General features: G+C 37.3%; 1 protein-coding gene across 8 annotated transcripts in view; it reads left to right on the top strand.

The window, feature by feature from the left end:
- Nucleotides 1-13,918, top strand: part of TBCK (TBC1 domain containing kinase) — a 112,296-nt gene that overhangs the window by 78,030 nt on the left and 20,348 nt on the right. For all 8 annotated transcript variants that reach the window (XM_074823222.1, XM_074823227.1, XM_074823219.1 and 5 more), the window contains one exon: nt 335-510. In XM_074823222.1, coding sequence (XP_074679323.1) covers nt 335-510 — 176 coding nt within the window. The remainder of the gene's footprint in view (nt 1-334; nt 511-13,918) is intronic.

The following is a 13,918-nucleotide window of genomic DNA, read 5'->3' as shown; positions in this document are numbered from 1 at the left end:
TGCCTTACAACGAGTAGGCTTCAATTATATTCCTGTCTTTGCTTTGGTTAAAGTTCTGTTACGGTTCTCTTAAACAGCTTGCTGTATTTCCATACATAGCTAGGAATAAAATTAATGCTCAAAATGTCTTTGCTAGTTTTTCATAAAAAATTTCCAAGTGGTTTTTTTGAATGGGAAAACATCTTTGAAAACTATATGCTTTTTAAGGGGGGAAGAGAGACAAACAGAGGTATAGATGGATATATGTCTATTTAGCGATATCATAGCTAGGTTAATTTGCTTTACTAATTTTTCATGATTGCGTTTCTTGTTTTTTCTTTGAATCCCTGATCAGAGATTGACATTGAGCGTTGTGTTCGTGAATCAATCAACCTGTTTCGCTGGACCCCGAAGAGTGCAACATACAGGCAATATGCACAGCCTCCACGGCAAGCCAGTGAGAGCAATGGCACAAAAAGTTCAGTGTCCTGCTTTTCAGCAGATTATCAGGAAGCACCTCGAAGTGACCTAGTAAGTGACCTGGGAACTGGAGGGTGGAGAATTGTTCAGATTGTGTGTTTTTCCTGCCCCAGGTGGGTTTTTTTCCTCTTAAAATTTAGACCAGAAGAAAATACCCACCAAACCTCATTTACTAACATTTCTGTTGTCACATTCAAGCACAGGGGTTTGACACATTCATCAGATGTTCTGATTTGTTTGTCAGCTGGTGCACAGTGTTAGAGCCTATGCCATATTATTAATTTTGATGAACAGTCCAATGCAGTGAATGAGAACTAACTGGGAGGTTGTTGGGGTTTGGGTTTTTTTAACTTTACTGCTTTGAACTTCAGGTTCTTTGATGTACATGCCAATAAAATTATTTCTTCTTGTGCTGGATTTCTGCCTCTCCCAACTCCTGCTTCTTCAGTTCTGTGGTGTTTGTTACCACAACAGGCCAATGTCCATGACTCACCTGCAGAACTACAAACAGGCTTTATCTTAGGAGAAAAATAGTGAAAAGAACAGTTTGCCAGTGAGAAGCAGGTAACTGGGAAGTGATGCAGGCAGCTCTGGCTGCTTTTTCCATCTTGGTGTGTCAGGTTAAAGGTATGGCTGAAGTTATTTTGAGAGGTAGTATGCAAGTTATGCCTGTGTTTGTCTTGGCAAAGAATAACTAGTGGCTAAGAGTATATCTGCATTAAATAGATACTCAGTTCAGCAAAAATATTTTTCCGTTCTCTCTCCAGTAAAATCTGATGGTTGTTTCCCTTGTCAAATACACCATCTGAAGAATAGTGATTTGAAATTATTCCTTTCCTTCCTCTCAGCAGTATATAAATCTAGGCAGTCTCTTAAAAGTTAAACAGTTTTGGGTTTTTTCGTTCCATGTTCTCCTACAATCAGAATTCATTCATAAGTAGGTTACAAGAATAGGGGAAGGATACATAGTCCTGCCGTATCTATTTGGTCAATTGCATTAGGTTTTAGTTCCATTTGTTGTTCCTAACTACTAAGCAGTGTATTGTCGCTCAGGTGTATCTTACTTTTTAAGTAGTCCTTAAACCTGAGTGTGATAATAAGTCATTTTCTTGATTTTTACTTTAGTTTTAATTTTATTTCTATTACTGTATTTTCTAGAAGCCTCAGCCACAAATGCAGGACACCAAGTGCTAGATAGGCAGATGCAAACCAAAATGAAACTCCAAAAAGCTTACAGAATTTAAGAAATAATAAGTAGATGTAGAAAGGCAACTGGGAAGAAAAGTAACAGGAGAGTACTGGTGGTTGTTACACAGGAATTGTAGCCAACACAACTGCTGCTGTGCTGTTGTAGAGATATGTAGTAAAACTTTCTGAAGGAGCTTAGGGCTGCACATTCATAGGATATTTCAGATAGGACCTTAGGAAGTCATCTGGTACAAATTCCTGCAGAAAACAGGCCCAACACTGAATTCATATGGGTTTGCCCAGGGCTTTGTTCTGTCAGGTCATGAAAACTTCCAAGATTATGCAGTCTCTCTTGGCAGCCTGACAGTGCTAACAGTGAAAATGTTTTTGTGTATGTGCTAGCTTTTCTTAATGTTACGATGACAAGAGAGGAAAAAGACAAGTCTTCTCAGTCCTAAGGATGTGCTTGTGCCTTTCTGTGTCCAAGCAAGAGCGAAGGGACTTGGAAATAGCAAGGAAGGCCATGGGAGAAAACAATTGTCTACTGAACAAAGATTTATATTTGTAGCAGAGATAAAAATCCATTCTTTTGGGTTAAGCAAAGTTTCTCTCAGTATAATTCCATTTCCTGAGAAATTTTTGGGGTGTTTTTTTTTTACTGATAGCAACTTTATTTTCACACCAGAAATTGGGTTTGTTTGTAATGCCAGTAACTAGGCTCATCTATCCCACAATTTCCAAGAAATTAAGCAAATGTTTTTGGTATGTTACAGAGAAGAAAAATAAATACCATAACTTCTGTTGCCTTCTCTTTCATTTCTACTTAACAGCAAAGCACTTTTCATTTACTGCAGTGTAACTGATGGTTTAACTTCTTTTGAAGCTCAAGTGTATTGAATCTTTTGGGTGCTGCTGTAGGGGGTTTTTTAGCTCACCATATGGAGCAGCACTATGTGATTTATACAGAAATATGTGAACATATTCAGGCTTTTTGTGTAGCAAAGAGAAAACTGATCTCATGGACACCTGAATGACAAGGAAGCCGACTCGTATGTTAAGTTATAGTGTACAAACGTGTTTGCTCTCATGTGCTGGTTTTTTATATGTCAGATTTTGAGATGGACATATCCAAGCCAAGCACTTTATGGTTCTGTCAGGAGCCATAGTTCAGACTTCAAAGATCCTGTGTAACATGATCCACTAATGAGCTACCTCCCACTTGTGACCAGTTCTGCGCTTCTGGATATCTGTCATTATAAGATGACACTTCTCATGGTTTTGAGCAATGTTGCTAAAAAAACCTCTGAAATTGTTGGTAAAATACACTAATTACACCCAAAGGTGTTGTGTTTTGGTTTTTTTAACCTTAATCCTGGAACTATCTATTCTTTCTTCAAATGTGTACTCTACCTGGTGTTTGCTGCCATGGGGAAACATTTTTCTACTTGAAAAACAGTGGAATCTGAGTTCATTCTTTCTTACACACAGAAGCCTTTAGTGGATTTTCTAAAACACTATTGTGTCCTTGGTGGTCAGTCTAGCTCTTAAAAAATGACTTTGCTGTTTCCCCACCTATTTTTTGGGCATTATTTGGACAAGCGCTTTGCACTGCTTCTGCATCTCCAGTTTTATATTTGTGGGTCACCTCTGTAGTTGAGGGTGGGGAGGGTAGGAAACAATTCCTCTGTAAACAAAGCTGTGGGTTTGCTTCTGAAGGTAGTTTATGACTTCTTGAAACATTAAGTGTTAAATGTATTTAATTCTAAACACCAGCTGTCTCCTAATCCTATATTTGTATTTTCTTTTTAAGATGCTTCAGTTTGTTTCTTAAGTGCTTTTTATTGGCTACTCAAATATCTGTGTGTATCTGCATATTATAGTGCTTTGGTTAATAATAACACAAGTACTTGCCCCTGGGTGAGCACTTTTCTCCCTAAAGCAGCAGCCAGTAAAACAAAACTGTTTTGATTCTTTTTATCACTAGCATTTCTTAGTTTTCATTTTAGTGACATCTATTTGCAACTTCATAGAGAGGCTTGGGTGCTCTCTTCCCTCCTGGACTTGTGTGTTGTTTAATCTTTTATCTTTCAGCCAGTAAGCATATTTCTACTGAGATAAAATCTCAAGGAGGAAATAGTTTCAGAGGGAACCTTAAGTGGGTTTGCATGTTTATTTTGAGAAAGATAAAATGTCAAAACTAAGAACAGAAAAACTCCTTTAGATTCACTGATGAATTTTGGTAGCAATCTACTGAAATTTGTGTCTGTAATTTTTTTATTGACCAGTACACAGATGATTTGTTTCTTACTCTTCCTGAAACTTAACTTCATACCCTGAAAACTCAACATTTTTATATTTTTTTATGTCCAGCAGCCACAGAGACAAGTAACACTTGTCATGTAACAATTTTTTGCTATGCCTGTATCTCCCCCTTATTATAGACATGGTAGGTGTATGCTCTCTCCAGCTACCTGTATACTTCTAAATAAAAGTGAGAGAATGATGCAGTTACTTTATGAATGTCTGCTCAGGTGTGACAGGGCACTCCCAGAAATCCCAAGGCTGATACAATTATGCCTTTGTCGTTGTTTTCTACCGTCAATCCTCTTTTCAATGGTGGGAGTTCCTGATGAATGTTGGGGAGTGAAAGCATTCAACTGGAGAAAAGTCTACCAGATGATTATTGACCCATGCACTGATCTAAATGCCACTGGTCCAATTCAGCTTTTCATTTTTGATGCAGTAGGTGAAATACCTAAGGGGGAAGATGACTAATGGTTTGATGAAACAGTACAAACATGAAAAACATTTGTTTTTATCAAAAATAATATGAGCAAAGGTTTCCTGATGGTAAGTTTTCTTTGCAGATAATCAAGAATATGTTGCATGAGAGACTTCTTACATATGGCAATTCAGGCCTATTTGCAATAAACATGTCAGCACTCAGTTGCTTTTAATTTACTGTATGCACCTAGGATATATTTGTCCATATAAAATGTATTGCCTAGGTTTATATTAAGCCCTTTAATAACTAGTGTGTAAAGTCAATCTATTCTTCTAAAAGAAACATAATGAGTAGTGTATACCAGCATTTCTGTTTCAGGGTAGAAGCAGGGATATGTCCAAGTGCACTGTCAGTGCTGTTCATAATGACTGTTATGTTATTCTGCCTCAAGGGTTTTCTGATTGCCTTGACCCATTTCAGGTTTGTTTTGTGTTCTGGTTTTGTAGGGAACTTGCTTTTGTTCTCTTATTTCATTGTGCTACTACTCAACAGAAAGCTGTTCCTAAAATTTGTCAAGATCTGAGTTAATGTTTCTGATTTATTTTACATATACCTTTGATGCTTCTGTTTTTCTGATTGTAGCTGCTAACAGCTCGAGTGAGCAGTTGTGTTTGTCATTTTTGAGATGAGTTGGTTAAAACACACTTTTTATGTCACTCTCCTGTGAGTGAATAAACAATTCACTGTTTAATTAGGCATGTCATAAGCCCATCACATTCTGACAAATATTTTTGGGAATTGTTGAAAACTTCAATACTTTCTCTGTGTATTTGTTAGCTTTTCAAAGGTTTTTTGATACTCATAAGCCAGTCAACCAGCAACCAAAAAGTGGGGAGTGTAAGGAAAACTGTTTCCAGTGCTTTGGTTTTGCAGATTAAATTAGCTGAAGGAAGCCTTTTTTTAGCACTTTCTTTACTCTGCTTCTTTTTAAAAATAAGAATATATTTTCTTATGTTTTAGGACTTCTTCTGATAGAAAATAAGGCATTACATCAGTTACCAGAGTGGATAAAACAAGAAATACAGGGCTTAGGAAATAACTGATGTTAAACATTAATTTAAGAGTCTCTAATGAATGTTGTAGTTGTTTTAAAGTTGTAACAGAAATAGCAATTATTTTAATTGAATGTAAACTCATTGGAACAAATATGCTGTGTTTTTTCTTAGTTGAGGCAAAATTAAAGGAGTATGTTTATAATAATATAAATATTATTTATATGAGACTTCAGTAGTTTGTTAGACACTCAGATCATATTTAAGGATTGTAAACATTTTGCACAGACTTGGTTTCTGAGTCTCCCTGGGATGTGTTTGTCTGCTATAAATGTAAATGGGCAGTCGGAGCAGCCAGAGCACTCTCTGCTGAAGCCTTAGGCTCAGGTTCTGGATTCACTGATTGTCCATCTAGTCCTTCCTCACAAGCCTTTGCAATTATACCCACTTTGAAGTTGAAAGCTAAGTGAATTTGACCTTTCTGACTTTCCACAATTGGGATTCCATGACTGATTAGAAAATGTGCTGGGGGGAAAGGGGAAATTATACCTGTAAAATTAATTTAAAAAAAACAATCTAGCCAGTTCTCTCTCTCTCTACATCTTATGAGAATGTTCTTTTTATGTTATTTTTTTTTTATTTGGAAATTGTTTTAAAATCAGATTCTGGGTTTGATAGCCTTTGATCAATTTGTCTTAGGAGTTTAATTTTTCTGGTTTTTTTTCAGTTTTGTCATATTACTGGGGGAAAGAAATTTATTTTTAAAAAATGTAAGCTGTAGCCACTGTACGTCAGAATACGGAATATGGCAGCTATTGTCACCATCCTTTAAGGTGTAGAAGTTATTGACAAATGAGCTGTTTACAAGATAAAGAAAGGATTGGGCCCATAGTAGTAAACACAACAGAACAATGCATTCCAGTTTGCTACAGCTGTTAAAAAATTTGGTTTGAGCCAACTCTGTTTTTCCCTTCTATGCCCAATCTTAGCCCCTGTGGAGTGTACTCTATGAGCCAATGATGTCTGAAATGCAGAGGGTAGAACTAGTAACGTAATCTGAGGTTAGTCCTTGCCAGAGTAAATTGTTGGAATGTTGAAATGAAAAATGGAGGAAAACCAGGATTTCCACTCTTTCTGGCCAATGTTACATCTGCTCAGCCATACTCAATACTCATCTGTAGCTGGCAATACGAATCTGAGCTCTGCAAAGTGACACTATGGTTTTTACCTGTGCTTTTTCCATCTACATTGATTGATGCCCATTGTCATTACTGATTTTTGCTGGGTGATCTCTGTGATATGTGAGCTGGCACAGTTCCATTCTTGGAAACTTGGTGTTGTGCAAATGTTTCTTTCCACAAGTACAGCTGGAGTAAAGCCTTATATTATAACTAAGTTTTAACAAGGAGGAATTTGCTTGGTCTCACTGAAGAGTGGTATCAGTAAGCTATTTTTCAAACACGTCCTTTATTTTTTTTATGCACATCCAGTGCATGGAGAATGTTAGGAAATAGTTACACACCTCAGTGTTTTAATAATTTCACTGGTAATTATTTATTGGGTTGCTGACAATATGATGTAAAGTTAACATATTGTGAGTGATGCTTTAGAATTCTCCCCTGAGAAATATATAATAAGATAAGCTTGCAAGCTCCTAAGGAGGGTACAATTTCAGGCTCTAGCAGTCCTAGTTGCAAGCTGTCTGCCTGGCTGAAGACGGTGTTGTTACTTTGTTTTCACAAGTTTTAGTAGTGACTCCAGCCCTCTTTGAGAGACAGGGAGGACTATAGTGGAAAGAAGTCTTTTTGGGAACCAATATAAATACTTGGTGCGGTTTCCTGGATGACAGTTTTATTTCATACTTTGTTAAATAATCCATATTTTCTCAAAAAAATAGTAGTCTACATCTGAAAAAAGGAAAACGAAAAAGCAGTGCAGTGTGTTATGTGAACTTACTTTAGAAGTAACACTCAGAATAACCCACTGAGTGTTCTCAAAATATGCTTTAGGACCAGCACGGATCTAAAAATATTAATGCTTTATTCAGTTTTTGGTAAGCACAGCTAGATACTGCAGAGAGAAATGGTCCCCTTGGTATTACATTTTTTTATGTGTGTGCTTGTAGCATTAGAAGGCAACGGAGAAATTTTTGAAGTTGGTTTTGGAGGAGAAGTGAACTCAAGGGTCTTAGTAGTTTATCTCACACACAAATATGCTCAGGTACAGAGACAAGGCTGCCTCCTGCCACTCACAGCAACTCTAATTACAACATGCACTAACTCCTGCATATGCCATATATTGCTGCTGTGAAAGTTATGTTGTAGAGCACAGTGCTGTGTAACAGTACTATTAAGAAAGTGTATTAAAAATTAATTTTCATAACATGGGAAGGGGGTGTATTCTGTCCAAGATACTTATTTCTATCAAAGGTCTAAGGTGTTTGTTCTCCCTACTCCCCAGTCCTCTGTCCTACCCCCCTGTTCTTTTTCTCTGTATAGGTCTCTATAGGAGCCTGCCTTAGGCTAACCTTGAATCCAGGATTCCATCACATCTCTCTCTTAATGCACCTTGGGCCAGGCTGAGTGCTGTGCTTTTTCTCAGTTGAGTCAGGACACGATATAATTATGATCTAACTTCATTAGGAAGTGCAGTGAGAGGATGAAGACTTTCCTGAATGCAACTGTCTTGCCTGGTGGTGTTGCTGCATTCTTTCAGGTGATAGCCTAGTATATACAAATTGGCTGGTGGCCTGTGTGATTATGTCAACATCATCTTAATCTACTAGTAAAATTTTTACAGCTATGTATATATTCCCATCTGCCATTGTTACTGGTGGAAGATCTGATTTTCAAATATATGTGACAGCATAACTAGAAGAAAGTGCATACCGACTACAAAGTTGAACCTGCAGCAAAAGTTAGTCATGGAGGCCATCCTGCAAATGTGAATGAACACATTTTAGGTTGGTGGACATAAATGTTTCTGTTGATGCTAAAATGATGACTTATGTTTATCTCACCAAAGCTTGAGCCCGAGTTTCTAAAATGATCTAAGTGGTACAGAAGTCCAAGGAAATTGATCTGAAAAGCATGTACAGCTTACAGGGTAACTGTCTGGCTAAACTGTACTTTCAAACTTCTTGACAATTACTCAAATTCAGCACTCCTCTTAATAGTCACCAGTTAAGGTAGAGCCCTAACAGTATGTTTTGCTCTTTGGCAGGCTTCACAGTGGTAAATAACTGAAAATGTCCCAGAGCTGTGCTGCAATTGTTAATGCCAGTTTAGAGAACAGCAATCATAGATAAATATCAACTACAGTTGAATCTTGAGAAAAGATGGATTGTCTAAATCCAAGGTCTCTGACACCAAGTGATATAGGTGATCACATTGTGAGGGAAAGAAAATTTCTCTTCTAGTTGCAATTTGCATTGAGAGGTGATATTGAATTGCTGTTGATTTTGTTTTTCAAGAACGCAAGGAAATCTCTGACAGCTCATATTTCTAAGATTCTGTAATATTTTTTTCTCAAAGCAAAGTAATACAGTTTCTTGTCAAGGAGAGAGCATCTATCAAGAGGAAAAAACATGCACTGATGGAAAGCGGGGAAGGCTTGCAAGATCGTTCTTGCTACTTCTTTTTTTTCAAGATTTAATTCACTTTAAAGCCATGTCTTGTGGGTTTTTTTTTCAGGCACAACTGGATTGCAGCTCAGTTTTGTATTTTAAAGTGGTTCCCTGCAGTCATGAGAATTGTTTGCCTGTTTTGTCATATCAGATGCAATAACTAATGAGACTTTGCAGCATGTCTGCTTGGCTGCATGCAGGGAATAACTGCGCTGCTGACTCACCTTATTCACTCAATTATGTTATTCCAGGGAGAAAGAGAGAGGTTTCCTTAATAATAGGCTTCTTCAGCAAGCAGAGCTCACGTATGTTTTTGTAGACTGCCTACAATGGTGTACAAAGACGTTTGGAGGATGTTTATGAAGACAATTAGCTAAAAGTTGGTGTTTCCCTACTCGTTAAGGTGTGTGTTCTGGAGCAGGAAGCTCTGTGGTGGGGTCAGGGTGGTAGAGTGGAAGAGTGCAGCTTGCAAAATGTACTTGCAAATGAAATTGAGTAAACTTAATAAATAAGTAGAGGGAGATAGGGAGCAGAGAGAAGGTAGGCACCAATGTCTTGACTTGGAAATATAAGAAGTACAATATGATAGCAAGGGAGGACTGAATCTGAAACGTAAGAAAGAGTTTGGTAGGTTGTGTAGAGAGCAGTGGCTCTCAAGTCTTTGAAAATTTTAGAAAACAGTTCCTAAAACCCGGAAGTTTGGCTGCTTCTCCTTTATAAGTAGTCCTGATTGAACATAAAAAAAATTGAAGCCTTTTTCTATGACCCTTTAATGGTCATAAAAAATGGTGGGGGAGGAGAGGGAAGGGGGATTAGGGAGTGTGTCAAGACATATATTCCTTTTTATTTATTTACGATCATTAGAATACTTCCCTGTCTGTATAGGCCTCTTTTTTTCAGTGGATTTAAGCATCATTCTTTCACAGTTGGTACAGGAGTTACATACTTTTTGCTTATCAGGCCATCAGAATTCACAGGAGCAATGGGGGTCGTTCTGTTTGTTTAAAAACAAACAAACAAAAAAGCCTTACCGAAAATACATGTGTAAAGGACAATGCTCCTAGGGGATCAAGTACTGCCTTCATCTACTTAATTATGAAGGATATAAACAAAAATATTTGCATAGAAAATACTAAGTGCAAACACACTGGTAATGATTGGTTTCAGTCACAAAACCATTTTAGATGATGCAGCTAAAATCCAGTGTTCTCATTTGGTCTTGTTTTCAGATACTTCCTGAAAACTGACTCTGTCTGTCATAGAAACTGCTTTTTTGATAAAAACACGATAGCAGTGTCTTTGCCTACAAATCTGTCCTGAAGTGTCCTGTTCTTCTTGTTTATTCTTCTCCTTTTCTACCAGTTGTTTTCATCTGACTGCTATATTTTAATTGGTATAAAATAGTGCTACTCTGTACAAATATAATTATCCCAAAGCTTATATGATGGCACCATGACATTAAGTATTATATTTAGGTGGAACTCACTGTAAAAAATACATTATCTTTTCTCCATTATAGTTATTTAAAGTAAAAACAAGCACAAACAGCAATGTCTTTGCTACAAACTGGTGTGGCCCTTGATTCAGAGTTGCATATATTTGTGGTTGCTGTGTGAATTGGCTTTTGCCTCTTTCTCCGTTTGATCAGTTCTTCAGAAATATTTTAAAACCATTATCCAAGCTGGTTTTAAAATGTTTTTGTCATCTTTTTCCTAGATATGCATGCATACACTGATTTCAAGACAAAATGTTATGTTCTAAAAATATGGAATGACACCTTCCATGAAGCATGTTTCTTTATGAAGGGCTTTGATACTTTGCATGGACTATTTTACTTGAACGCCAGATTTTAATTATATTGACTTTCAGTCTGAAGTTCCCTCTGTATTAAATTTGCTGCAATAAGTTTTGCCAACTTCAAAGACAAAAGAGTGGAAACCCCGCTTCTACTCAGATAAAGCTATCCTTTCCATGGATAAAAAGTTGCTTTATAGCTCCTGTGTTTATCAGATGGGACTGTTAAGTTCAGGTTCATTTAATAGCCAGGATGAAATGCCTGTAAGAGATTACAGGCTAATGGAAAAATAGATAGGAGCTGTGATTGTGCTAGCTTCATGTTCTGGAGTGCTTTAATCTTTCTGAAGCTTGACTTCTAATTTGAGAATGCTTAAGCAGCTTTAATTCCTAATATTAAAAAAAAATTAAATTCTTAATGCCTATTTCTTCTTATTAAGAGCAGTAAATGCATATGGCTTAGCAATTCCCAGGCCTATTTGAAAATTAATGGGGTGAGAAGAATAAGTACTTTAAAAGTAAAGAATTTAGGGTGTTGTCAGAGAAACTTCTGGGAGGCAAGTAGACCTCAGATTTGAGCTTAAGTACTCTTTTTCCTACTCTTTTACCAACCTGCTGATTAAGCAGTCTTCCCTGATGAACAACTTCTTATAGCTGACTCGTCTAAAGCAAGATTCGTGCTTGAAGTTAGGATATGCTAGAATAAGTCTTGTCTCTTTACAGGTGAAACAACTGCTGTATTCGGTATACAATTTCTTACACTATCTCTAAAACCATGAATATATTGACTAAACTGTTGGAGTGCTACACAGGTGTGTAACCGGACTTTTAACTGTTGTATTGTGGCATTGTGCTTAAAGTGAAGTTTTTGCCTTTTTTAAGAAAGAGTAAGGGAGGGTTTTTTTAGAAATTATGTACCATATCTGCCTTGTCAAAGTGTCAATAGATCACAGCAGAAGAATAATTGAAGGGAAGAAACAAGCATCTTATATATGTGATATGCTATTTGGACTTAAGCTTTTCCCAGTGGTTATCCTGGCTATATTTTTTTTTTTTGTCCTGTTTGTACCCCCAATAGAGTAATAAGTATTACTTGCATGGGAATCTCGGTTTGTGGGATAGTCCTTATGGTCCCTTCATTGTTTAAAACAAAAAAAAAATTGCAGATGATAAATTCAACAAGATACTGTAAGCAGCTGTCCTGAGATGTGATTACGTGCAACTAACTTACCTGGAATCAAAATCTCAGTGGATACTACTGCCTGTTCACAATTTGTTGGATATTTGTAAATAATTACTAAGAGACTATCAGTGCCATAAACTTTTTCTGAGAGCATCTAACCTTACTCAAACAATTTGGTTTAAAGTGGGCCCTCTCCCTTCCTTCACTTACTATTCCTTCTGGTTCTTCCAGAAAACAATGCCTGCAATGACATAATAAAGCCTAAACAGGGAATTGAAGCCAGCAGTCAGGAGAAATGTTAAGCCTCTTGTCTAAAATGTCAGTCTGCATCTAGTGCATCTCCTCTTGGTTGGCCAGACTGAGGCTAAGCAAGTAGTCACTGAGGTGGTAGACAAGAGCTGGAACACTGTTGTGGAGAAGAGTAGGAAAGGCATTAAAAGTTCAGAAGAATCTGCAAGTTTTGGGTGCTGAGGCGCCATGACAGTCTCAACAGCAGTCTGAACTCAAGTCCAGTGCCAAACTACAGGTATCCATAGCAGGATGGTGGTATGAGGAGGAGGACTTGGTAGAAGGATTAGCAGCTTGGTGTTAGCTGTGTTTAGCTTGTGCTGACTGACAGTTCATTAGGAAATTCCTGTGAGAAAATGTCTGACATGAGATGTAGTTGTTACCAGATACAGCAGATAAAGTCGAATTTTTAAGTGTAATTAGGAAAGATGATCTTACTTGTGTGTGCACATATTTCACTTTGTAGGAAATAAATTAGTCTGATAAAACAGTTAAAACAGATAAAACAAGAATTGATTCAGCAATTTTATTTCCTGCAAGTCTGTCAAGGAGCTTTAGGCTGCAGTGTTGTTCAAAGCTGTATAGAGGTAATGTATCACTAAATATACTATTTAGGCAAATCTGGACATACTAGGTCAAAGCAAAGATAGCTGTAAAATTCACAGGTGAATGTGTTTCTCCTTATTTTCAACCCAATTAAAAGAAAAAAAATGTTTATCCTGGTTATTAAAACCAATTCATAGGAGAGATGGTGTCTACCTGTGGAGCACTTCTTGTGGCTTTATACTTTTAGATAAGGAGAAAATGTTTTTATATCAGTACAGGTGAATTTTGACTGTCTTGTTTTCTGCTGTAGACATCATGCTTTCTTCTTAAACTTTTATTCTTCCCTGAGGCATTCATCCCATCTGCTGAATTAGACAAAAATTGTATAAACAAAAGTAGGAAGTGATTGTATAATTAGAGTCCGTCGTAATGTAAATGTTTCTCCAGAAGACTTAATTCAGGTCATCTCGGCGAGCTTCACTGGCATAGTCCACATTTATAATGCCTGACTTTGCTACCTGTGTTTATTGTTACCTGTAATTGTCTGACCCTGTTTCAAGGATTGAACTTTTTTTGCAGGAGCCTTTCTTCCCTTCCCTCCTCAGTGTTGCTCCACAAATGTTCTCCTGAGGCAGAAGCTGTCGCCTGAGGAGGGTATAGAGATGTCTGCCAGTTTTAGTCATTAGGCAAATTAACATCAGGCTGTTTCAGCCAAATGTGTATTTATGTAATAACTGCTCTTTCTACGTTACTGCCTTTGTTTGGTATTGCAAACTTGTGTCTGCTGTGAATCCCCTAGACGTGGACTGCTGAATTCTTTTGGCAAGCCTGAAGTTTGAGAAGAGTTTGACTTTATTGTTCCCCCGCCTCCTCCCCTTTGATGAAATTCATTTCCTTGGACTCCTCTTGGGGAAATCCAGCTACTCAACTGGGAGGTGGCTTTAGACAGCAACTGGGAGTTGGCTGTGTCCTCTGTCACACTGTTATTTGTAAGGAAATAGGTCTCCCTTGAGTATTGGCTATTCTGTTGAAACAATAATGTGTTACTCAGAAAATCA

The sequence above is a fragment of the Strix aluco genome, chromosome 4 (genome assembly GCF_031877795.1).
Source record: "Strix aluco isolate bStrAlu1 chromosome 4, bStrAlu1.hap1, whole genome shotgun sequence".
Classification (NCBI taxonomy): domain Eukaryota; kingdom Metazoa; phylum Chordata; class Aves; order Strigiformes; family Strigidae; genus Strix; species Strix aluco.
This window is presented reverse-complemented; position numbering and strand designations above follow the sequence as displayed.